The 23893-nt window shown below is 36.0% G+C and overlaps 1 protein-coding gene across 50 annotated transcripts in view; it reads right to left on the minus strand.

Moving 5' to 3' along the window:
* The window catches only part of LOC120931788 (mucin-19-like), a 584870-nt gene that overhangs the window by 132216 nt on the left and 428761 nt on the right, over positions 1 to 23893 (minus strand). For 6 of the 50 annotated variants that reach the window (XM_040343590.1, XM_040343583.1, XM_040343581.1 and 3 more), the window contains one exon: positions 9573 to 9608. The exons of the other annotated variants lie outside the window; for them this stretch is intronic. In XM_040343590.1, the coding sequence (XP_040199524.1) occupies positions 9573 to 9608 (36 nt within the window). The remainder of the gene's footprint in view (positions 1 to 9572; positions 9609 to 23893) is intronic. 50 annotated transcript variants of the gene reach the window in all.

Genomic DNA, 23893 nt, shown 5'->3' on the forward strand with positions numbered 1-23893 from the left:
GGAGGCTTACAAATAAGGTTTTTGAAAGGCTCAAAAGATCAGTTTTACGTAACTAAAATACAAAGTTCAAAGATTTTATATACTTGTTTGTGTTAGAAAACCATAGCAGCACCTTCAAAGTCCCATCAACAATGTTGTATTTTTTGCAGTTTGATATAGCATAAGAGATGATGTGCTGGATTGTGCAGTCCCAACATGAGTTTTAATTTTAAAATCTGAATTATGTTAAAGTGGTAGTAAACTTAAATTTAAAGTTTCTACCTACACGTAGGCTTATAGTAAGTCTTACCTTTAGGTACGGTTAATATATCCTAAACATGTGCCATTTGAAAGATATTCAAATAGGCTCTAGTTGATGACATCACTGCACATTTAATTTACTTTTGAATGCTAAAAGTATTAAATTCCAACAAATAGTTTGTTCCCTGCTTAGTTATATTGGACCCTGGCAATGTAGAAGATTGATGAAAGTTTAATTGTCCTTGTCCAATGCCAAAATACACTTTTTTTTGCACATAAATACCTTCTACAGATGGGGCTTTTGTTGTTTCCTGTTCTCCTATTGAAAAGAAAAAGAAATTCTACTATTAAATGACATAAAAGAGTTGATTTATTAACAACAATTCACAACGCCATACACCATCTCAATCTGTATGTTCATTCTGTGTGAGTTTTGGAATTGCTCGTTTTCTTAAGTTTGTTTTCTCTTCTCAATGAATGCTTCTTTTATTATGGCATAAATAAAATACCACATTTTGATCACTAAATGGAGCTGAGGAAACACCGAAAATAGACATTGCTTTTTTAACAAGAGAAACAATTTAACAATTGAAGGGGTTGTTAGAAGGAATTAGCAAATAAATGTTACAAAGAGTGCTAATTCCCTTTAGTATTCTCTGAAATCCATACATTTTACCTCTTATTACAAACATGTATATTTTTCTTATGCTCCTCAGCTGAATAAAGTGTCTGTATTAAAAGACTATTCATTCAGAAGAGAAAACACATAGATAATATTTGTTTTAGTCCCATAATGTTTAAAAAAAAAAAACTTTTTTTAGAAGAATAAGAATAAAGCCTGAAAATACAGAACAACAAAATCCTGTTTTTTGACAAGGAAACCATGTTAAGATTTTCTAAAGATTGTTTTTGTGGGACATTTTTTGAAAAACTTTTGTGAAGAAATAAAAAATTAAATTCTCTCTATTTTCCCTATGTCTGAATGTGTTTTAGAGATGAATCAAGCTTTTGCATTGTGGTTATGTGCAAATGTCTCCAATGCAAATTAATGCCCTTTACATGTACTAGTACATTGCAGAGCTCTTCATTTAAAATGGCACCGCAATGCAGTAAGTCAAAGTAGATACAATACACAACAATTACAGAAGATAGCCTATAGATTTATCTATCTATAGTATATTATTAATACTCAATATATTTTAACATAAGTTAGCTCCATCTATTACCATTTTTCTTTTTTAATTTTTCTCAGAGTTAGAAAGGATTACAACCTCTTTCAGGTTTATATTATTGTCTACGTCACCACTATGGCGATTATCTTTTCTATTTTTTCTAGTGGCCATTGCCCCTGGATTGAAAGTAAGGCATGAGCTCATATTTATAGTTATAACTAGAACAGGAATAAAAAGGACATCTTCCAAGGAGACACTTATTTTTGGCAAGCCTTTACTTGTAAGCCTCCAATTATTTGTGGAGGCTTACAAATAAGGTTTTTGAAAGGCTCAAAAGATCAGTTTTACGTAACTAAAATACAAAGTTCAAAGATTTTATATACTTGTTTGTGTTAGAAAACGATAGCAGCACCTTCAAAGTCCCATCAACAATGTTGTATTTTTTGCAGTTTGATATAGCATAAGAGATGATGTGCTGGATTGTGCAGTCCCAACATGAGTTTTAATTTTAAAATCTGAATTATGTTAAAGTGGTAGTAAACTTAAATTTAAAGTTTCTACCTACAGGTAGGCTTATAGTAAGTCTTACCTTTAGGTACGGTTAATATATCCTAAACATGTGCCATTTGAAAGATATTCAAATAGGCTCTAGTTGATGACATCACTGCACATTTAATTTACTTTTTAATGCTAAAAGTATTAAATTCCAACAAATAGTTTGTTCCCTGCTTAGTTATATTGGACCCTGGCAATGTAGAAGATTGATGAAAGTTTAATTGTCCTTGTCCAATGCCAAAATACACTTTTTTTGCACATAAATACCTTCTACAGATGGGGCTTTTGTTGTTTCCTTTACTCCTATTGAAAAGAAAAAAAAATTCTACTATTAAATGACATAAAAGAGATGATTTATTAACAAAAATTCACAACGCCATACACCATCTCAATCTGTATGTTCATTCTGTGTGAGTTTTGGAATTGCTCGTTTTCTTAAGTTTGTTTTCTCTTCTCAATGAATGCTTCTTTTATTATGGCAGAAATAAAATACCACATTTTGGTCACTAAATGGAGCTGAGGAAACACCGAAAATAGACATTGCTTTTTTAACAAGAGAAACAATTTAACAATTGAAGGGGTTGTTAGAAGGAATTAGCAAATAAATGTTACAAAGAGTGCTAATTCCCTTTAGTATTCTCTGAAATCCATACATTTTACCTCTTATTACAAACATGTATATTTTTCTTATGCTCCTCAGCTGAATAAAGTGTCTGTATTAAAAGACTATTCATTCAGAAGAGAAAACACATAGATAATATTTGTTTTAGTCCCATAATGTTTAAAAAATAAAAACTTTTTTTAGAAGAATAAGAATAAAGCCTGAAAATACAGAACAACAAAATCCTGTTTTTTGACAAGGAAACCATGTTAAGATTTTCTAAAGATTGTTTTTGTGGGACATTTTTTGAAAAACTTTTGTGAAGAAATAAAAAATTAAATTCTCTCTATTTTCCCTATGTCTGAATGTGTTTTAGAGATGAATCAAGCTTTTGCATTGTGGTTATGTGCAAATGTCTCCAATGCAAATTAATGCCCTTTACATGTACTAGTACATTGCAGAGCTCTTCATTTAAAATGGCACCGCAATGCAGTAAGTCAAAGTAGATACAATACACAACAATTACAGAAGATAGCCTATAGATTTATCTATCTATAGTATATTATTAATACTCAATATATTTTAACATAAGTTAGCTCCATCTATTACCATTTTTCTTTTTAAATTTTTCTCAGAGTTAGAAAGGATTACAACCTCTTTCAGGTTTATATTATTGTCTACGTCACCACTATGGCGATTATCTTTTCTATTTTTTCTAGTGGCCATTGCCCCTGGATTGAAAGTAAGGCATGAGCTCATATTTATAGTTATAACTAGAACAGGAATAAAAAGGACATCTTCCAAGGAGACACTTATTTTGGCAAGCCTTTACTTGTAAGCCTCCAATTATTTGTGGAGGCTTACAAATAAGGTTTTTGAAAGGCTCAAAAGATCAGTTTTACATAACTAAAATACAAAGTTCAAAGATTTTATATACTTGTTTGTGTTAGAAAACCATAGCAGCACCTTCAAAGTCCCATCAACAATGTTGTATGTTTTGCAGTTTGATATAGCATAAGAGATGATGTGCTGGATTGAGCAGTCCCAACATGAGTTTTAATTTTAAAATCTGAATTATGTTAAAGTGGTAGTAAACTTAAATTTAAAGTTTCTACCTACACGTAGGCTTATAGTAAGTCTTACCTTTAGGTACGGTTAATATATCCTAAACATGTGCCATTTGAAAGATATTCAAATAGGCTCTAGTTGATGACATCACTGCACATTTAATTTACTTTTGAATGCTAAAAGTATTAAATTCCAACAAATAGTTTGTTCCCTGCTTAGTTATATTGGACCCTGGCAATGTAGAAGATTGATGAAAGTTTAATTGTCCTTGTCCAATGCCAAAATACACTTTTTTTTGCACATAAATACCTTCTACAGATGGGGCTTTTGTTGTTTCCTTTACTCCTATTGAAAAGAAAAAAAAATTCTACTATTAAATGACATAAAAGAGATGATTTATTAACAAAAATTCACAACGCCATACACCATCTCAATCTGTATGTTCATTCTGTGTGAGTTTCGGAATTGCTCGTTTTCTTAAGTTTGTTTTCTCTTCTCAATGAATGCTTCTTTTATTATGGCAGAAATAAAATACCACATTTTGGTCACTAAATGGAGCTGAGGAAACACCGAAAATAGACATTGCTTTTTTAACAAGAGAAACAATTTAACAATTGAAGGGGTTGTTAGAAGGAATTAGCAAATAAATGTTACCAAGAGTGCTAATTCCCTTTAGTATTCTCTGAAATCCATACATTTTACCTCATATTACAAACATGTATATTTTTCTTATGCTCCTCAGCTGAATAAAGTGTCTGTATTAAAAGACTATTCATTCAGAAGAGAAAACACATAGATAATATTTGTTTTAGTCCCATAATGTTTAAAAAATAAAAACTTTTTTTAGAAGAATAAGAATAAAGCCTGAAAATACAGAACAACAAAATCCTGTTTTTTGACAAGGGAACCATGTTAAGATTTTCTAAAGATTGTTTTTGTGGGACATTTTTTGAAAAACTTTTGTGAAGAAATAAAAAACTTATATTGGCTCTATTTTCCCTATGTCTGAATGTGTTTTAGGGATGAATCAAGCTTTTGCATTGTGGTTATGTGCACATGTCTCCAATGCAAATTAATGCCCTTTACATGTACTAGTACATTGCAGAGCTCTTCATTTAAAATGGCAACTCAATGCAGTAAGTCAAAGTAGATACAATACACAACAATTACAGAAGATAGCCTATAGATTTATCTATCTATAGTATATTATTAATACTCAATATATTTTAACATAAGTTAGCTCCATCTATTACCATTTTTCTTTTTAAATTTTTCTCAGAGTTAGAAAGGATTACAACCTCTTTCAGGTTTATATTATTGTCTACGTCACCACTATGGCGATTATCTTTTCTATTTTTTCTAGTGGCCATTGCCCCTGGATTGAAAGTAAGGCATGAGCTCATATTTATAGTTATAACTAGAACAGGAATAAAAAGGACATCTTCCAAGGAGACACTTATTTTGGCAAGCCTTTACTTGTAAGCCTCCAATTATTTGTGGAGGCTTACAAATAAGGTTTTTGAAAGGCTCAAAAGATCAGTTTTACGTAACTAAAATACAAAGTTCAAAGATTTTATATACTTGTTTGTGTTAGAAAACGATAGCAGCACCTTCAAAGTCCCATCAACAATGTTGTATTTTTTGCAGTTTGATATAGCATAAGAGATGATGTGCTGGATTGTGCAGTCCCAACATGAGTTTTAATTATAAAATCTGAATTATGTTAAAGTGGTAGTAAACTTAAATTTAAAGTTTCTACCTACACGTAGGCTTATAGTAAGTCTTACCTTTAGGTACGGTTAATATATCCTAAACATGTGCCATTTGAAAGATATTCAAATAGGCTCTAGTTGATGACATCACTGCACATTTAATTTACTTTTGAATGCTAAAAGTATTAAATTCCAACAAATAGTTTGTTCCCTGCTTAGTTATATTGGACCCTGGCAATGTAGAAGATTGATGAAAGTTTAATTGTCCTTGTCCAATGCCAAAATACACTTTTTTTGCACATAAATACCTTCTACAGATGGGGCTTTTGTTGTTTCCTTTACTCCTATTGAAAAGAAAAAAAAATTCTACTATTAAATGACATAAAAGAGTTGATTTATTAACAACAATTCACAACGCCATACACCATCTCAATCTGTATGTTCATTCTGTGTGAGTTTTGGAATTGCTCGTTTTCTTAAGTTTGTTTTCTCTTCTCAATGAATGCTTCTTTTATTATGGCAGAAATAAAATACCACATTTTGATCACTAAATGGAGCTGAGGAAACACCGAAAATAGACATTGCTTTTTTAACAAGAGAAACAATTTAACAATTGAAGGGGTTGTTAGAAGGAATTAGCAAATAAATGTTACAAAGAGTGCTAATTCCCTTTAGTATTCTCTGAAATCCATACATTTTACCTCTTATTACAAACATGTATATTTTTCTTATGCTCCTCAGCTGAATAAAGTGTCTGTATTAAAAGACTATTCATTCAGAAGAGAAAACACATAGATAATATTTGTTTTAGTCCCATAATGTTTAAAAAATAAAAACTTTTTTTAGAAGAATAAGAATAAAGCCTGAAAATACAGAACAACAAAATCCTGTTTTTTGACAAGGAAACCATGTTAAGATTTTCTAAAGATTGTTTTTGTGGGACATTTTTTGAAAAACTTTTGTGAAGAAATAAAAAATTAAATTCTCTCTATTTTCCCTATGTCTGAGGCCCCATACACACCATAGAATCTATCCGCAGATAAATCCGTGCAAACGGGTTTCTGCGGATAGATCCTATGGTGTGTACACTCCGTCGGATATTTATCCGCAGATAAATCTCCCCTGGGATGGATTTCCAGCAGATGGATATTTGCTGACATGCTCAACAAATCCATCTGCTGGAATCCATTCCAACGGATGGATCCGCTCGTCTGTACAGACTTACCGGATCCATCCGTCCAAAGGGATTCCCCGCACGCGCCGTAATGAATAGACGCATGCGTGGAATTCCTTATATGACAGTGTCGCGCCCGTCGCCGCGTCATAATAGCGGCGACGGCGCGACACGTCATCGGCAGAGGATTTCAGCGCGGATTTCAATGCGATGGTGTGTACACGCCATCGCATTGAAATCCTCTGAAATCTTAGAGAGGATTTATCCGCGGATACGGTCCGCTGAACCGTATCTGCGGATAAATTCTATCGTGTGTATGGGGCCTGAATGTGTTTTAGAGATGAATCAAGCTTTTGCATTGTGGTTATGTGCAAATGTCTCCAATGCAAATTAATGCCCTTTACATGTACTAGTACATTGCAGAGCTCTTCATTTAAAATGGCACCGCAATGCAGTAAGTCAAAGTAGATACAATACACAACAATTACAGAAGATAGCCTATAGATTTATCTATCTATAGTATATTATTAATACTCAATATATTTTAACATAAGTTAGCTCCATCTATTACCATTTTTCTTTTTAAATTTTTCTCAGAGTTAGAAAGGATTACAACCTCTTTCAGGTTTATATTATTGTCTACGTCACCACTATGGCGATTATCTTTTCTATTTTTTCTAGTGGCCATTGCCCCTGGATTGAAAGTAAGGCATGAGCTCATATTTATAGTTATAACTAGAACAGGAATAAAAAGGACATCTTCCAAGGAGACACTTATTTTGGCAAGCCTTTACTTGTAAGCCTCCAATTATTTGTGGAGGCTTACAAATAAGGTTTTTGAAAGGCTCAAAAGATCAGTTTTACGTAACTAAAATACAAAGTTCAAAGATTTTATATACTTGTTTGTGTTAGAAAACGATAGCAGCGCCTTCAAAGTCCCATCAACAATGTTGTATTTTTTGCAGTTTGATATAGCATAAGAGATGATGTGCTGGATTGTGCAGTCCCAACATGAGTTTTAATTTTAAAATCTGAATTATGTTAAAGTGGTAGTAAACTTAAATTTAAAGTTTCTACCTACACGTAGGCTTATAGTAAGTCTTACCTTTAGGTACGGTTAATATATCCTAAACATGTGCCATTTGAAAGATATTCAAATAGGCTCTAGTTGATGACATCACTGCACATTTAATTTACTTTAGAATGCTAAAAGTATTAAATTCCAACAAATAGTTTGTTCCCTGCTTAGTTATATTGGACCCTGGCAATGTAGAAGATTGATGAAAGTTTAATTGTCCTTGTCCAATGCCAAAATACACTTTTTTTTGCACATAAATACCTTCTACAGATGGGGCTTTTGTTGTTTCCTGTTCTCCTATTGAAAAGAAAAAGAAATTCTACTATTAAATGACATAAAAGAGTTGATTTATTAACAACAATTCACAACGCCATACACCATCTCAATCTGTATGTTCATTCTGTGTGAGTTTTGGAATTGCTCGTTTTCTTAAGTTTGTTTTCTCTTCTCAATGAATGTTTATTTTATTATGGCAGAAATAAAATACCACATTTTGGTCACTAAATGGAGCTGAGGAAACACCGAAAATAGACATTGCTTTTTTAACAAGAGAAACAATTTAACAATTGAAGGGGTTGTTAGAAGGAATTAGCAAATAAATGTTACAAAGAGTGCTAATTCCCTTTAGTATTCTCTGAAATCCATACATTTTACCTCTTATTACAAACATGTATATTTTTCTTATGCTCCTCAGCTGAATAAAGTGTCTGTATTAAAAGACTATTCATTCAGAAGAGAAAACACATAGATAATATTTGTTTTAGTCCCATAATGTTTAAAAAATAAAAACTTTTTTTAGAAGAATAAGAATAAAGCCTGAAAATACAGAACAACAAAATCCTGTTTTTTGACAAGGAAACCATGTTAAGATTTTCTAAAGATTGTTTTTGTGGGACATTTTTTGAAAAACTTTTGTGAAGAAATAAAAAATTAAATTCTCTCTATTTTCCCTATGTCTGAATGTGTTTTAGAGATGAATCAAGCTTTTGCATTGTGGTTATGTGCTCATGTCTCCAATGCAAATTAATGCCCTTTACATGTACTAGTACATTGCAGAGCTCTTCATTTAAAATGGCACCTCAATGCAGTAAGTCAAAGTAGATACAATACACAACAATTACATAAGATAGCCTATAGATTTATCTATCTATAGTATATTATTAATACTCAATATATTTTAACATAAGTTAGCTCCATCTATTACCATTTTTCTTTTTTAATTTTTCTCAGAGTTAGAAAGGATTACAACCTCTTTCAGGTTTATATTATTGTCTACGTCACCACTATGGCGATTATCTTTTCTATTTTTTCTAGTGGCCATTGCCCCTGGATTGAAAGTAAGGCATGAGCTCATATTTATAGTTATAACTAGAACAGGAATAAAAAGGACATCTTCCAAGGAGACACTTATTTTGGCAAGCCTTTACTTGTAAGCCTCCAATTATTTGTGGAGGCTTACAAATAAGGTTTTTGAAAGGCTCAAAAGATCAGTTTTACGTAACTAAAATACAAAGTTCAAAGATTTTATATACTTGTTTGTGTTAGAAAACGATAGCAGCACCTTCAAAGTCCCATCAACAATGTTGTATTTTTTGCAGTTTGATATAGCATAAGAGATGATGTGCTGGATTGTGCAGTCCCAACATGAGTTTTAATTTTAAAATCTGAATTATGTTAAAGTGGTAGTAAACTTAAATTTAAAGTTTCTACCTACAGGTAGGCTTATAGTAAGTCTTACCTTTAGGTACGGTTAATATATCCTAAACATGTGCCATTTGAAAGATATTCAAATAGGCTCTAGTTGATGACATCACTGCACATTTAATTTACTTTTGAATGCTAAAAGTATTAAATTCCAACAAATAGTTTGTTCCCTGCTTAGTTATATTGGACCCTGGCCATGTAGAAGATTGATGAAAGTTTAATTGTCCTTGTCCAATGCCAAAATACACTTTTTTTTGCACATAAATACCTTCTACAGATGGGGCTTTTGTTGTTTCCTTTACTCCTATTGAAAAGAAAAAAAAATTCTACTATTAAATGACATAAAAGAGTTGATTTATTAACAAAAATTCACAACGCCATACACCATCTCAATCTGTATGTTCATTCTGTGTGAGTTTCGGAATTGCTCGTTTTCTTAAGTTTGTTTTCTCTTCTCAATGAATGCTTCTTTTATTATGGCAGAAATAAAATACCACATTTTGGTCACTAAATGGAGCTGAGGAAACACCGAAAATAGACATTGCTTTTTTAACAAGAGAAACAATTTAACAATTGAAGGGGTTGTTAGAAGGAATTAGCAAATAAATGTTACAAAGAGTGCTAATTCCCTTTAGTATTCTCTGAAATCCATACATTTTACCTCTTATTACAAACATGTATATTTTTCTTATGCTCCTCAGCTGAATAAAGTGTCTGTATTAAAATACTATTCATTCAGAAGAGAAAACACATAGATAATATTTGTTTTAGTCCCATAATGTTTAAAAAATAAAAACTTTTTTTAGAAGAATAAGAATAAAGCCTGAAAATACAGAACAACAAAATCCTGTTTTTTGACAAGGAAACCATGTTAAGATTTTCTAAAGATTGTTTTTGTGGGACATTTTTTGAAAAACTTTTGTGAAGAAATAAAAAATTAAATTCTCTCTATTTTCCCTATGTCTGAATGTGTTTTAGAGATGAATCAAGCTTTTGCATTGTGGTTATGTGCAAATGTCTCCAATGCAAATTAATGCCCTTTACATGTACTAGTACATTGCAGAGCTCTTCATTTAAAATGGCAACGCAATGCAGTAAGTCAAAGTAGATACAATACACAACAATTACAGAAGATAGCCTATAGATTTATCTATCTATAGTATATTATTAATACTCAATATATTTTAACATAAGTTAGCTCCATCTATTACCATTTTTCTTTTTTAATTTTTCTCAGAGTTAGAAAGGATTACAACCTCTTTCAGGTTTATATTATTGTCTACGTCACCACTATGGCGATTATCTTTTCTATTTTTTCTAGTGGCCATTGCCCCTGGATTGAAAGTAAGGCATGAGCTCATATTTATAGTTATAACTAGAACAGGAATAAAAAGGACATCTTCCAAGGAGACACTTATTTTTGGCAAGCCTTTACTTGTAAGCCTCCAATTATTTGTGGAGGCTTACAAATAAGGTTTTTGAAAGGCTCAAAAGATCAGTTTTACGTAACTAAAATACAAAGTTCAAAGATTTTATATACTTGTTTGTGTTAGAAAACGATAGCAGCACCTTCAAAGTCCCATCAACAATGTTGTATTTTTTGCAGTTTGATATAGCATAAGAGATGATGTGCTGGATTGTGCAGTCCCAACATGAGTTTTAATTTTAAAATCTGAATTATGTTAAAGTGGTAGTAAACTTAAATTTAAAGTTTCTACCTACAGGTAGGCTTATAGTAAGTCTTACCTTTAGGTACGGTTAATATATCCTAAACATGTGCCATTTGAAAGATATTCAAATAGGCTCTAGTTGATGACATCACTGCACATTTAATTTACTTTTGAATGCTAAAAGTATTAAATTCCAACAAATAGTTTGTTCCCTGCTTAGTTATATTGGACCCTGGCCATGTAGAAGATTGATGAAAGTTTAATTGTCCTTGTCCAATGCCAAAATACACTTTTTTTTGCACATACATACCTTCTACAGATGGGGCTTTTGTTGTTTCCTGTTCTCCTATTGAAAAGAAAAATAAATTCTACTATTAAATGACATAAAAGAGTTGATTTATTAACAACAATTCACAACGCCATACACCATCTCAATCTGTATGTTCATTCTGTGTGAGTTTTGGAATTGCTCGTTTTCTTAAGTTTGTTTTCTCTTCTCAATGAATGCTTCTTTTATTATGGCAGAAATAAAATACCACATTTTGGTCACTAAATGGAGCTGAGGAAACACCGAAAATAGACATTGCTTTTTTAACAAGAGAAACAATTTAACAATTGAAGGGGTTGTTAGAAGGAATTAGCAAATAAATGTTACAAAGAGTGCTAATTCCCTTTAGTATTCTCTGAAATCCATACATTTTACCTCTTATTACAAACATGTATATTTTTCTTATGCTCCTCAGCTGAATAAAGTGTCTGTATTAACCACTTCCCGACGGCCGTACGACTTTGTACGGCCGCAGGGTGGCTCTACTTCTCTGGGAGGATGTGTTTTTACGGCCGCCCCTTTTCGCGTTCCCCGCGCGCGCTCCCGAGCGCGCAGCGGGGAACTGCTGTGCTGGCCGTGTCCCTTGGACACAGCCAGTCACAGATCGCCGTGAACGGCCAATCGGAGCGGCCGTTTCCTAGGCGATCTGTGCGGCCAATGAGAGACGATCTCATATGTTTACATATGAGATCATCTCTCATTCCCGGCTCTCGCAGACAGCGGTGCTGTCAGGGGAGAGAGGAGACGGATCTGTGTCTCTTGTACATAGAGACACAGATCGGTCACCCCCCCCAGTCACCCCCCTTCCCCCACAGTTAGAACACACCCAGGATACACATTTAACCCCTTCCTCACCCCCTAGTGTTAACCCCTTCCCTGCCAGTCACATTTATACAGTAATTAGTGCATATTTATAGCACTTATTGCAGTATAAATGTGAATGGCGCCAAAAATGTGTCAAAAGTGTCCAATGTGTCCGCCATAACGTCGCAGTCCCAATAAAAATCGCAGATCGCCGCCATTTCTAGTAAAAAAAAAAATTTATACAGTAATTAGTGCATATTTATAGCACTGATTGCAGTATAAATGTGAATGGCGCCAAAAATGTGTCAAAAGTGTCCGATGTGTACGCCATAACGTTGCAGTCCCAATAAAAATCGCAGATCGCCGCCATTTCTAGTAAAAAAAAATTTATACAGTAATTAGTGCATATTTATAGCACTGATTGCAGTATAAATGTGAATGGCGCCAAAAATGTGTCAAAAGTGTCCGATGTGTCCGCCATAACGTCGCAGTCCCAATAATAATCGCAGATCGCCGCCATTTCTAGTAAAAAAAAAAAAATAATAATAATAATTCTGTCCCTTATTTTGTAGGCGCTATAACTTTTGCGCAAACCAGTCGCTTATTGCGATTTTTTTTTTTTTTTTACTAAAAATATGTAGAATACGTATCGGCCTAGACTGAGGATAAAAAAAACGTAAAAAAAAAAATTGAGCTATTTATTATAGCAACAAGTAAAAATATATTTTTTTTTTCAAAATTGTCGCTCTATTTTTGTTTATAGCGCAAAAAATAAAAAACGCAAAGGTGATCAAATACCACCAAAAGAAAGCTCTATTTGTGGGGAAAAAAGGACGTTAATTTTGTTTGGAAGCCACATCGCACGACTGCGCAATTGTCAGTTAAAGCGACGCAGTGCCGAATCGCAAAAAGTCCTCTGGTCAGGAAGGGGTTTAAGTGCCCAGTAAGGAAGTGGTTAAAAGACTATTCATTCAGAAGAGAAAACACATAGATAATATTTGTTTTAGTCCCATAATGTTTAAAAAATAAAAACTTTTTTTAGAAGAATAAGAATAAAGCCTGAAAATACAGAACAACAAAATCCTGTTTTTTGACAAGGAAACCATGTTAAGATTTTCTAAAGATTGTTTTTGTGGGACATTTTTTGAAAAACTTTTGTGAAGAAATAAAAAATTAAATTCTCTCTATTTTCCCTATGTCTGAATGTGTTTTAGAGATGAATCAAGCTTTTGCATTGTGGTTATGTGCAAATGTCTCCAATGCAAATTAATGCCCTTTACATGTACTAGTACATTGCAGAGCTCTTCATTTAAAATGGCACCTCAATGCAGTAAGTCAAAGTAGATACAATATACAACAATTACAGAAGATAGCCTATAGATTTATCTATCTATAGTATATTATTAATACTCAATATATTTTAACATAAGTTAGCTCCATCTATTACCATTTTTCTTTTTTCATTTTTCTCAGAGTTAGAAAGGATTACAACCTCTTTCAGGTTTATATTATTGTCTACGTCACCACTATGGCGATTATCTTTTCTATTTTTTCTAGTGGCCATTGCCCCTGGATTGAAAGTAAGGCATGAGCTCATATTTATAGTTATAACTAGAACAGGAATAAAAAGGACATCTTCCAAGGAGACACTTATTTTTGGCAAGCCTTTACTTGTAAGCCTCCAATTATTTGTGGAGGCTTACAAATAAGGTTTTTGAAAGGCTCAAAAGATCAGTTTTACGTAACTAAAATACAAAGTTCAAAGATTTTATATACTTGTTTGTGTTAGAAAACGATAGCAGCACCTTCAAAGTCCCATCAACAATGTTGTATTTTTTGCAGTTTGATATAGCATAAGAGATGATGTGCTGGATTGTGCAGTCCCAACATGAGTTTTAATTTTAAAGTCTGAATTATGTTAAAGTGGTAGTAAACTTAAATTTAAAGTTTCTACCTACACGTAGGCTTATAGTAAGTTGTTGCCCTGGGTGAATTGTTAATGTCTAATCGCCATAATTGTACATAGGTATAAATATATATTACGATAACAGTATATGTGTGGTGGGGGAGAAGTTCTGATACTTTAAATAGGCTGACAGTTAGGGATTGAATATATCTAATTAGCACTCTCCGTATTTGATATGCATGATTGCTTTGTGAGAAGATGGCCGGAGACGACCAATCTACTACATCTTTTATGTTTCTATTTGTTTTTATTTCAAAAATTTTTTTTAAAACATACACAATTCACATTATATTACATTTGTATTAAACGTATACCAAAAATTCACCTTTAAATACACTCAACATAACTTAAATATACAAAACAACATTAATGACAACATTCTCGATTTGGGTCTATCCTACACCTTTTTATCTCTCTCCCTCTCCTTTATCCTCCTTCTTCTCTTATGCTTACCCTCCATCACCCTCCAAATAAAGGAAAGGAGAGGAAAAAAAAAAAAAGAACAAAAAAAAAAAAAGGGGGGGGGGGGGGGGGGGAGGGGGAGGGAATAAAACACTTCATGTATCTTTATCCTCTTCCCCCTTACGTGATACCTACCAAAATATCTTTATGTGTTTAACTCTATATTTATTCCCGGTGACTAAATCAATTTATTTTCATTTTCTCTTCCTTAAGGGGGAAAAATTAAATAACAATTCTCCCCTCCAAATCCACTCGTGCAAAAAAAAAAAAAAAAAAAAAGGGGGGGGAGGAATTAAATACTGCGTGTATCTCTATCCTCTTCTCCCTTTCGTGATACCTATCAACATATCTTTATGTGTTAACCTTTATATTTATTCCCAGTGACTAAATCCATTTATTTTCATTTTCTCTTCCTTTCTCCTCCTCTTAGGGGGGATTAACAAAAATTTATTAACACAAAAAATAAAAAAATAAAAAAAACCCTGTGACCCCACCATGCCCACTTCTTTTCCTATTCAGTGTCAAATCATTATTTGATTCGTTATTAAATCTCTGTAAAAAAAATGAACAAAAAAAAAAAAGGGGGGGGAGGGGGAGGGAGGGCAAGAAAAAAGAGAAATAACCCTTTAAGGGGTGACCACCTTCTCTCTCCAGAGGTACTAAACCCTCAGGCATACCTACATCCTATCTTCCCTGCACAGAAGATCTTGATAGGGCTGGGATTGCTTAAAGTCCACCCAACCTTTCCAGATCCCTGCTTCTCTCTGGTTTATTTCCCAGTACTGGTCTTCCTCCATATTTCTAATTTTTTCTACTTCCCTTAACCATTCTTGTATTGACGGAGCCTGTTTTTCCTTCCATTTTTTCGGAATCAGTAATTTTGTTATGTTTAGTAAAATAGGCACGATTGATGTTTTATATTTTTTCCTGGGCATGGTTGTTGCATGGAACAAACACTGCCAGGGCTCCAAAATAATCTCTATTTCACTGATCTCTTTTATTAATTCTAATATTTGTTTCCAATATTGTTGGATTTTAGGGCACTGCCACCAGATATGGGCATGGGTTCCCACACTCCCTCCAACACAAGGGTGAGACCTGGGGGTTTATCTTGTGTAGTTTTGCTGGAACATAATACCACTTAACTAATAATTTAAAATTAATTTCTTTTATCCGGGTATTTATTGATGTTGAATGTACATAATCTATAACTTTATTTCTCATAATTTCTGGTAATATTTGGTTTAATTCCCTTTCCCAGCTTCTTGTTGGGCACATAGCTCCAACTTCTAGTTGTGTTATCAGAAGCTTATAGATGGTTGAAATTCCGTAACCCCCTGTGTTCATTTGGTCCACTAATTTTTCCCATACATTTAATTCACCAATCCCCCGGAGTGGTCTAGGAAGAGAACCCACGAAATGTTGCAGTTGTTTATATCTCCAGACCTCCCAAGGGGAGGGCCCATACATTTCACGGAGTTCATTTAGTGAGCAAAGGACATTTCCCTTCATTACATCCTTCAATCTCAAATAAGGTGCTTTAGTCCATTTTAGATATAGTTTGTTGTCCTTCCCCGGAGGAAAGTAGTTGTTTCCTGTTAGGGGCATTAAGGGACTATTTTGTTGTAACTGTGAGCCTTTGTCTAGTTTATCCCAGGTATTAAATACTACTGAAGTAATTGGTGCCATTGGTTCCGTCAACCCTCTAAACTGCCTTGGAATCCAGAGGATCTGCCCCAACACTACTTTAGAGGTTTTTTCTTCCAATTCTACCCATTTTTTTATTTTTTTCCCCTGGGAAGCATATGCCCAATCTACAGCTCGCCTCAAAATCGCTGCCTCGTAATATTTTTCAAAATCGGGGAAAAAGACCCCCCCCCTTTCTTTAGTCTTAGTTAGTACCCGAAAAGCAATACGATTTTTTTTGTTATTCCATACAAATCTCTGTATTACTGATCGTAATGTTTTAAAAAAGGTCCCAGGGATATCTATTGGTAAACTCTGAAAAATATATAGAGCCCTTGGGAGGATCATCATTTTGACTACATTTATTCGCCCGAACCATGATAGTCTATGGGCAGGGTATCCTTTAAGTTCACTATTAATATTATTCAGCAGGGATATATAATTATCTTGATATAAATCTGTATTTGATTTTGATAGGAACACCCCTAGATACTTTAACCCCTTTGTCTTCCACTTGAATGGGTACATTCTCTGAAGGTCCCTACTGTGATTTGTTGGTACCGAAATATTCAAGATTTCTGTCTTATCCATATTCACTTTTAGATTTGATACTAAGCTGTATTTTCCCACTTCCTCCAAGGTTTTTGGGAGAGTTTGTATAGGATTTCTTAGATATACTATGATATCATCCGCAAAAGCCGATATTTTGAATTCTTGTCCCCCCACCTCTATACCTTGAATCTCTTGATTAGTTCTTATCGAAGTCAGAAGTGGTTCCAAGGACAACACAAAGAGCAGGGGGGACAATGGGCAGCCCTGTCGCGTCCCATTAAAAAGCCTAAAGCTTTCGGATAGGGTCCCATTAACTTGAATTTGCGCCGTTGGAATGGAATATAAGGCCCCTATCCATTTAATCATTTGTGGGCCTAAACCGTATTTTTTTAATGTCTGTAGCATAAAGTCCCAGTCTAGTCTATCAAAGGCCTTCTCGGCATCTATTGATAGAAACAAGGCTGGTCTTCTGCTTTTTTTGGCTTCGTGTATTAACAGAACAGTTTTTAAGATATTGTCTCGAGTCTCTCTGCCTGGTACAAAGCCTGATTGATCTTCCTCTATGAGATCTGGCATGAAGGGTTTTAGTCTTTCGGCCAGTATCCTCGCGTAAATTTTCATATCTTCGTTGATTAAAGATATTGGCCTAAAACTAGAACACATTGTGGGGTCTTTTCCATCTTTTGCTAAGAGGGATATAAAGGCACCAAGGGCTTCTCCCCGTATTTTCTGTCCTTCCCCTATTGAATTCATATATCGGTGAAAATATGGGCACAGGATATCAACAAATTTCCTATAATATAAAGATGTGTAACCATCAGGGCCGGGGCTTTTTCCCAATCTGCTGTTTTTTATAGCCAGTTCTATTTCTTCTCTAGTAATATTTTTATCTAATCCTTTTGAGTCATCCTCAGTTATCTCTGGTAACTTAATTCCCTTTAAATATTTGTTTATTTTATCTTTTCTATCTTGGATATCCCCTGGATCCTGTACATCATTTACTTTATATAGTTGTTGATAATATTCCATAAAAATCCTATTGATATCTCTAGTGGAATGTTTAATTTCCCCCAATTTGTTTTTAATCTTAGCTATATAATTTGGTTTTCTCCTGGGTTTAATCTGTCCTGCCAGCATTTTCCCCGGTTTATTGCCCCATTTATACTGTTTTTTAGCCATTTTATTAAAAATACGTTTAGTCTCTAATTGTAACATATCTCTCAGGGCTTCCCTTTTTTCCAGCAGCTTAATCAATACATCTTTATCATTTATTCTTTTATGTTTCTGTTCTAACTCCTGAATATCCTGCAATAGTTGTTGTTTTTGTGCTGTCCAAATTTTTTTCCTCTTTGCTCCCTCTGCAATCAATCTCCCCCTCATAAAGACCTTGTGTGCTTCCCATAAAAGAGATGGTGCAATGTTCTCTATGTTGTTCTCTACAAAAAAGAAATTCAATTCCTTTCCCAAATCCTCTGCTATACTCTGATTGTCCAAAAGTGTTTCGTCCAGCCTCCAAGATCCTTGCCTTTCCGGTACATCTTCCAGCTCTAGGCTGATTATGACCGGTGCATGATCAGAGAGGGTGATCGACTTCACCTCTGCCTTTTTCAATCCCTCTAATAACAAATGGTCTAAAAAAATATAATCTATTCTTGAATAGGAAGAATGCACCTGGGAGAAGTATGTAAAGTCCTTCCCTTTCGGGTACAGGACTCTCCAGGCATCTACCAGGTGCTGCTGATATAGTTTTTGCTTAACTGACCTTAGATGTTTACCCTCTGATCGAAGAGAGATGGGTTGGGTATCCAAGCATGGATCGAACACAAAGTTTAAGTCCCCCGCCATGATCAGTTTTCCCTCCCTAAAATTCTCTAACCTTTTCAATACATTTCTCAAAAATAAACTAGGATGAACGTTAGGGCAATAAATGTTCACCAGCGTATATTCCTTATTGAATAAATAACCTTTTACAAATAAAAATCTCCCCTCTGGATCGGACTCAATTGCTTTTAAAGTAAATGGGGTGTTCCTATCAAAACCTATGGCCACTCCCCTAAATCTCTTGTCCGAGGAGTAACCATGTATCCATACTGGGAAACCAATAGTATTCAGTCCTACCTTGGTGGAGTGTTTAAAGTGGGTTTCTTGCAAAAAAACGACATTCGCTGTCCAGCTTTTTAATTCTTGCAATATTTGATGTCGTTTACTAGGGTTATTTAGACCTCTGACATTATAACTTACTATTTTTAAGGGAGTCATTTCTCAGTTTCAAAGGAGGAGTTAACTCTTTTATTTTTATCCATGTTGACCCAATCGACTGACAACATAAAAACAGACATTACTAAACTACCCATTCCTTCTTCCCAATATCCCCTCCCTCCCCCCTCCCCCCTACATTGAATATCAATGTCGTACCCCATCCAGCTATCGCCAAGAACAGGCGTCCAACTGGTTGGGGTTGGCTCCTAGGGGTCTCAATATGGCCTGCCGGTCGCCGTGTCCTCATCCCCACTACGGGAATGGTCCACGGAGACCGGCAGGGCATAAGCCATCCCGCCATACCCTCCCCAAGAGGACACTCCCTTACTCCCTCCCCCACCCGCCAAAGACTCCCATCCATTCATGTTTAATCCTTTATTTTTCCCCCTAACTTAAATACTTGAAGGATAGATAGAACTCTAGACCCTCACCCACGGCTGATCTCTTAATTTTTTCCACTCTGGGGCTTTCCTTTCCCAATTTTCTATTTGTGGTACTGGTATGTCCAGTTTATCACAAAAAACTTTTTAGGTCTTCTGGAAATCGCAGTATGGCTGAAATCCCCTGGTTATTTACCGTTAAACAAGCTGGAAATCCCCATCGGTAAATAATTTTTTTCTCCTGTAGTAGTTTCACCAGGGGCTTTAATGCCCTCCTGCGAGCCAGGGTCTCTTGTGACAAGTCTGTAAATACCAGGATCTCTGCACTCATATTTCACCGGTTCTGATCCTCTCAGTCCCTGTACAACTTCCTGTTTCACCTTAAAATCCAGAAATCTTGCTATTACATCTCTTGCTATACCTGTTGGTGGGTTAGTTATTCTTTGGACTCTGTGTACTCTTTCAAAACTAATCGGTGCTGTTGCTTCTCTCTTTAAAATTTTATTGAACAATTCGAGGATCGTGGTCTCTAGCTTACTATTATCCACTGATTCCGGCAGACCACGTATCCTCAAATTGTTACGTCTATTCCGATTCTCTTGATCCTCTAATTTATACCTGATATTTCTCATTTCAACCCAATCCAAATCGATTATTTCCCTTAGCTCTAGAATCGCATCTTTGTGTTCATCTAGGTGGGCTTCTGATTCTTCCACTCTATGTAAAACATTTTGTATATCCGTTCGAGTAGCACTCAGTTCTCTTTTAATCATACCCTCTAGGTGGGCCATCATTTCCACCATATCCTGCTTTGTCGGAAGCGCCTGAAGCTTATCTATATCTTTCTCCATTTTTTTTTGTAGTGGGTCATGTTGTATTCCCCCTTCTCCTATATCCGTATCCTTCCCCTGTGTTTCTGCTAACTGATTTATTTGAAAAGGGTGTATATATGTCTGCGCTGTGAATTACACTAGTGTTGGGGGGGAGGGGAGGGGGGGGAGGGGAAAGGGTGGGGTATTGTGGACCTGGGAGGTGAAAAACTATACAGACAAAAAATAGAAGGGACCTACGTGGCAGTCTCTAGGTGCAGTCCTAACTGGACTGTGTTAAAAGTCTATAGTGGAAATTCTTCAGTGAAAAGCCAAATATATACATAAAAAAGAAAATGTAAAATAATAGGAAAAGTCCCGGATTAATCCAAGTAGATACAAAACATTTCCAAGTGGAGTAAATGGAATGGGTGGATGATTGAAAGTGAAAATAAAATCCAAATGTAAGTGGGTGGAAATGTGCAGTCTGAACAGATCCACAAAAGCATGCAGCCCACACCGCAAGTGATCTGGTCAGCTTACCTCCCAGCTGTCACTTAAAACCAAAGACAGTTACCAATGTTCCAGATTCCTGTTGGGTAGGTATCACTCTGTATAATCTCGGTGATTGGTCATACATAAGGGAGAGAAAATATAAGGTGTAACCTGGTCCTCCTGTCACGTATCCTTCCCCTGTGTTTCTGCTAACTGATTTATTACCTCTAAGATTGCTACTCCTTGATCCCCCCTCTGATCCAATTGTTCCGGTACCAGATACGATTTTATAGAATTGCTACTGTCAATTGGGTTTGTTTTTCCTCCCCTTCTCCCCCTTCCCCCCATCCTTCTACCTTTTCTAGGGTTACTAGGGCTTGTTTGGGGTATTGAGTTTTAATTCTAATTTGGATCTTTTGCTTCTCCTTGCGTATTTAGACAACTCTTTAACACTTTAAGACTTCCTCCTAATAAGGGGGGATAATAGAGGGAGATAGAGGGCAATAAAGTGGTGTTTACTACTTATACTTTTTACAACCTTCTACTTTAAATCGTACTCTTACTCTTAAACAGATATTAGATACCCTCGATATTACATACACACTAAAAGTGGGAAAAAAAAAAAAAAGGGGGGGGGGAAAGGAAGCAAAATTTAACAAACCACCTCCCCTCCACTTCTATCCCATCCGTATTCAAGTCTCAATGTCCATTCAAAAAAAAAAAAAAAAGGGGGACAGAGGGGGGAGATGCGGATTATGTACCACGAAATTCCTGGGCAATATATTTAGTCTATCCCACAATCCAATAATGGCAATTTTTACCCCCCCAAAAAAAAAAAATGATCACTTTAACCTCTTCCATACCGGGCAGTTATACACACTTCCATACCAGGCCTATTCTGGCACTTCTCTCCTACATGTACAAATCATAATTTTTTTGCTAGAAAATTACGCAGAACCCCCAAACATTATATATGTTTTTTTAGCAGACACCCTAGGGAATAAAACGACGGTCATTGAAACCTTTTATCTTGCACGGTATTTGCGCAATAATTTTTCAAACGCCTTTTTTTGGGAAAAAAATTGTTTCATGAATTAAAAAAAATTAAAAACAGTAAAGTTAGCCCAATTTTTCTGTAAAATATGAAATATGATGTTACACCGAGTAAATAGATACCTAACATGTCACGCTTTAAAATTGCGCACACTCATGGAATGGCGCCAAACTTCGGTACTTAAAAATCTCCATAGGCAACGATTTGAAATTTTTTACAGGTTACCAGTTTAGATTTACAGAGGAGATCTAGTGCTAGAATTGTTGCTGGCACTCTAACGCACGCGGCGATACCTCACATATGTGGTTTAAACAGCGTTTACATATGACGGCGGGACTTGCGTGTGCGTTCGCTTCTGCGCGCAAGCTACCGGGGACAGGGGCGTTAAAAAAATAAATTTTTATTTCTTTTTTTTTTTATATATTTATTTCTTTTTTTACACTTTTTTTTTTAATTTTTTTTTTTTTTTATCACTTTTATTCCTATTACAAGGAATGTAAACATCCCTTGTAATAGGAATGTGTGTGACAGGTACTCTTTATGGAGAGATGCGGGGTCAATAAGACCCCACATCTCTCCTCCAGGCTGGAAAGCATGAAATCGGTGAAAAAAAATTCACCGATCTCATGCTTGTGGTTGCTTAGCAGCCGCAATCGCGGCTTTGTTTACTTACGGGGACCCGGGCGTGACGTCATCACATCGCGCCCGGGTCCTCCGACGGTCATAGAGATGACTGGTGACCATCTGGTCACCAGTCATCTCTATGCTTCCTGCGAGCGCCGGACGATTCGTTCTCCGGGCCCCCGATGGCACGGGAGAGCCCGGAGAAGCACCGGATGGCGGCGGGAGGGGGGGATGTCCCCTCCCGCCGCCTGTAAGAACGATCTAGCGGCGGAACCGCCGCTATGATCGTTCTTACGTTGTGCAGAATCGCCGGCAGTTTAGAAGGATATCTGAATGATGCCTCTTAGCTGCAGGCATCATTCAGATATCCACCCGGAAAGCCCAGGATGTCATATGACGTCCACTCTGAACGGCAGAAGTTCTTTGTGGACGTCATTTTACTATGGGCCGGTAGGGAAGTGGTTAAGTTACCAATTGTCAGTGATTACAGTAATTGCCTATTTTTTTAAGGCTGGATCGAGCGTCCAAAAGGGAGAAAAAAAGGGGGTGAAAACTCCAAACCTCCAGATGGTCACTTTCAATACTCAGTTTGTATAGTCATTTAAGTACCCACTTTCGGCGGCACATAGGAGATATAGGAGATATAACTAATAGATCCAGTTGCTTTCTAGAGGGTCCTCCAAAAATCTTTCTCTTATACTTTAAATCAGCTATATCTTATATCTTGTTCCATATCATTTTCTTATCCAGCTTACCCCTCGGCCGCAGCCCAGTCTTATCCTCTTTCCTTGTCTTTCCTTTCCTTGTCTTCCCCCGCTGTGAGATTTGTAGTTCAGCCCGCCCTAATCCGCTCTCGTCTCCTTGCTCCTTACACCTCCTCACAGTACAGGCACAGTACAGGCAGACAAGGCTCCTCCTTCACATAACCATGTGATACTCCGACCGGCCAATGGGAGGGCACAGATCTCGACGCGTCCTGCACACCCCGGTCCCCGAAGCGGGGTACACGACGGGTACACACGGGGTACACAGAAGACACGGGTCACGGAGTCACGGAGTATGCAGCTAACGCGGGGATATCCAGATGACCCAGAGGTCCGATATCAAAGCACCGGACCACCAGGACGGAACAACGGAGACAGCGGCATAGCAGAGCACCAAGCAGCACGGCACAGCACGGGCAGCCGGACAAGGGTATTACAGTTTGTACTTCCCTGGTTTCAATTTTCCAATCCTAGGCACAGCTCAGTCACGGCTTAAGCAATAGCTAGGATAGCAATGGTGATGGAAGCAACCGTAGGAGTAGCCGAGGGTAAGGCTAAAGCAACAATGGTGATGGTAGTAGTAGAGATAGTAGCGGCTCAGCAGCAGCAGCGGCGGCGGCGGCAAGACAGTGGCTTCAGACACTAGCAGACACTAGCAGGACGCTAGCCGTATCAATAGTAGCCTCCAAAGAACAGATACATGTGTCGGCATACAGAGTGCATACCAAGCCAAGTA

Source organism: Rana temporaria, chromosome 3 (genome assembly GCF_905171775.1).
Source record: "Rana temporaria chromosome 3, aRanTem1.1, whole genome shotgun sequence".
Taxonomy (NCBI): Eukaryota; Metazoa; Chordata; class Amphibia; order Anura; family Ranidae; genus Rana; species Rana temporaria.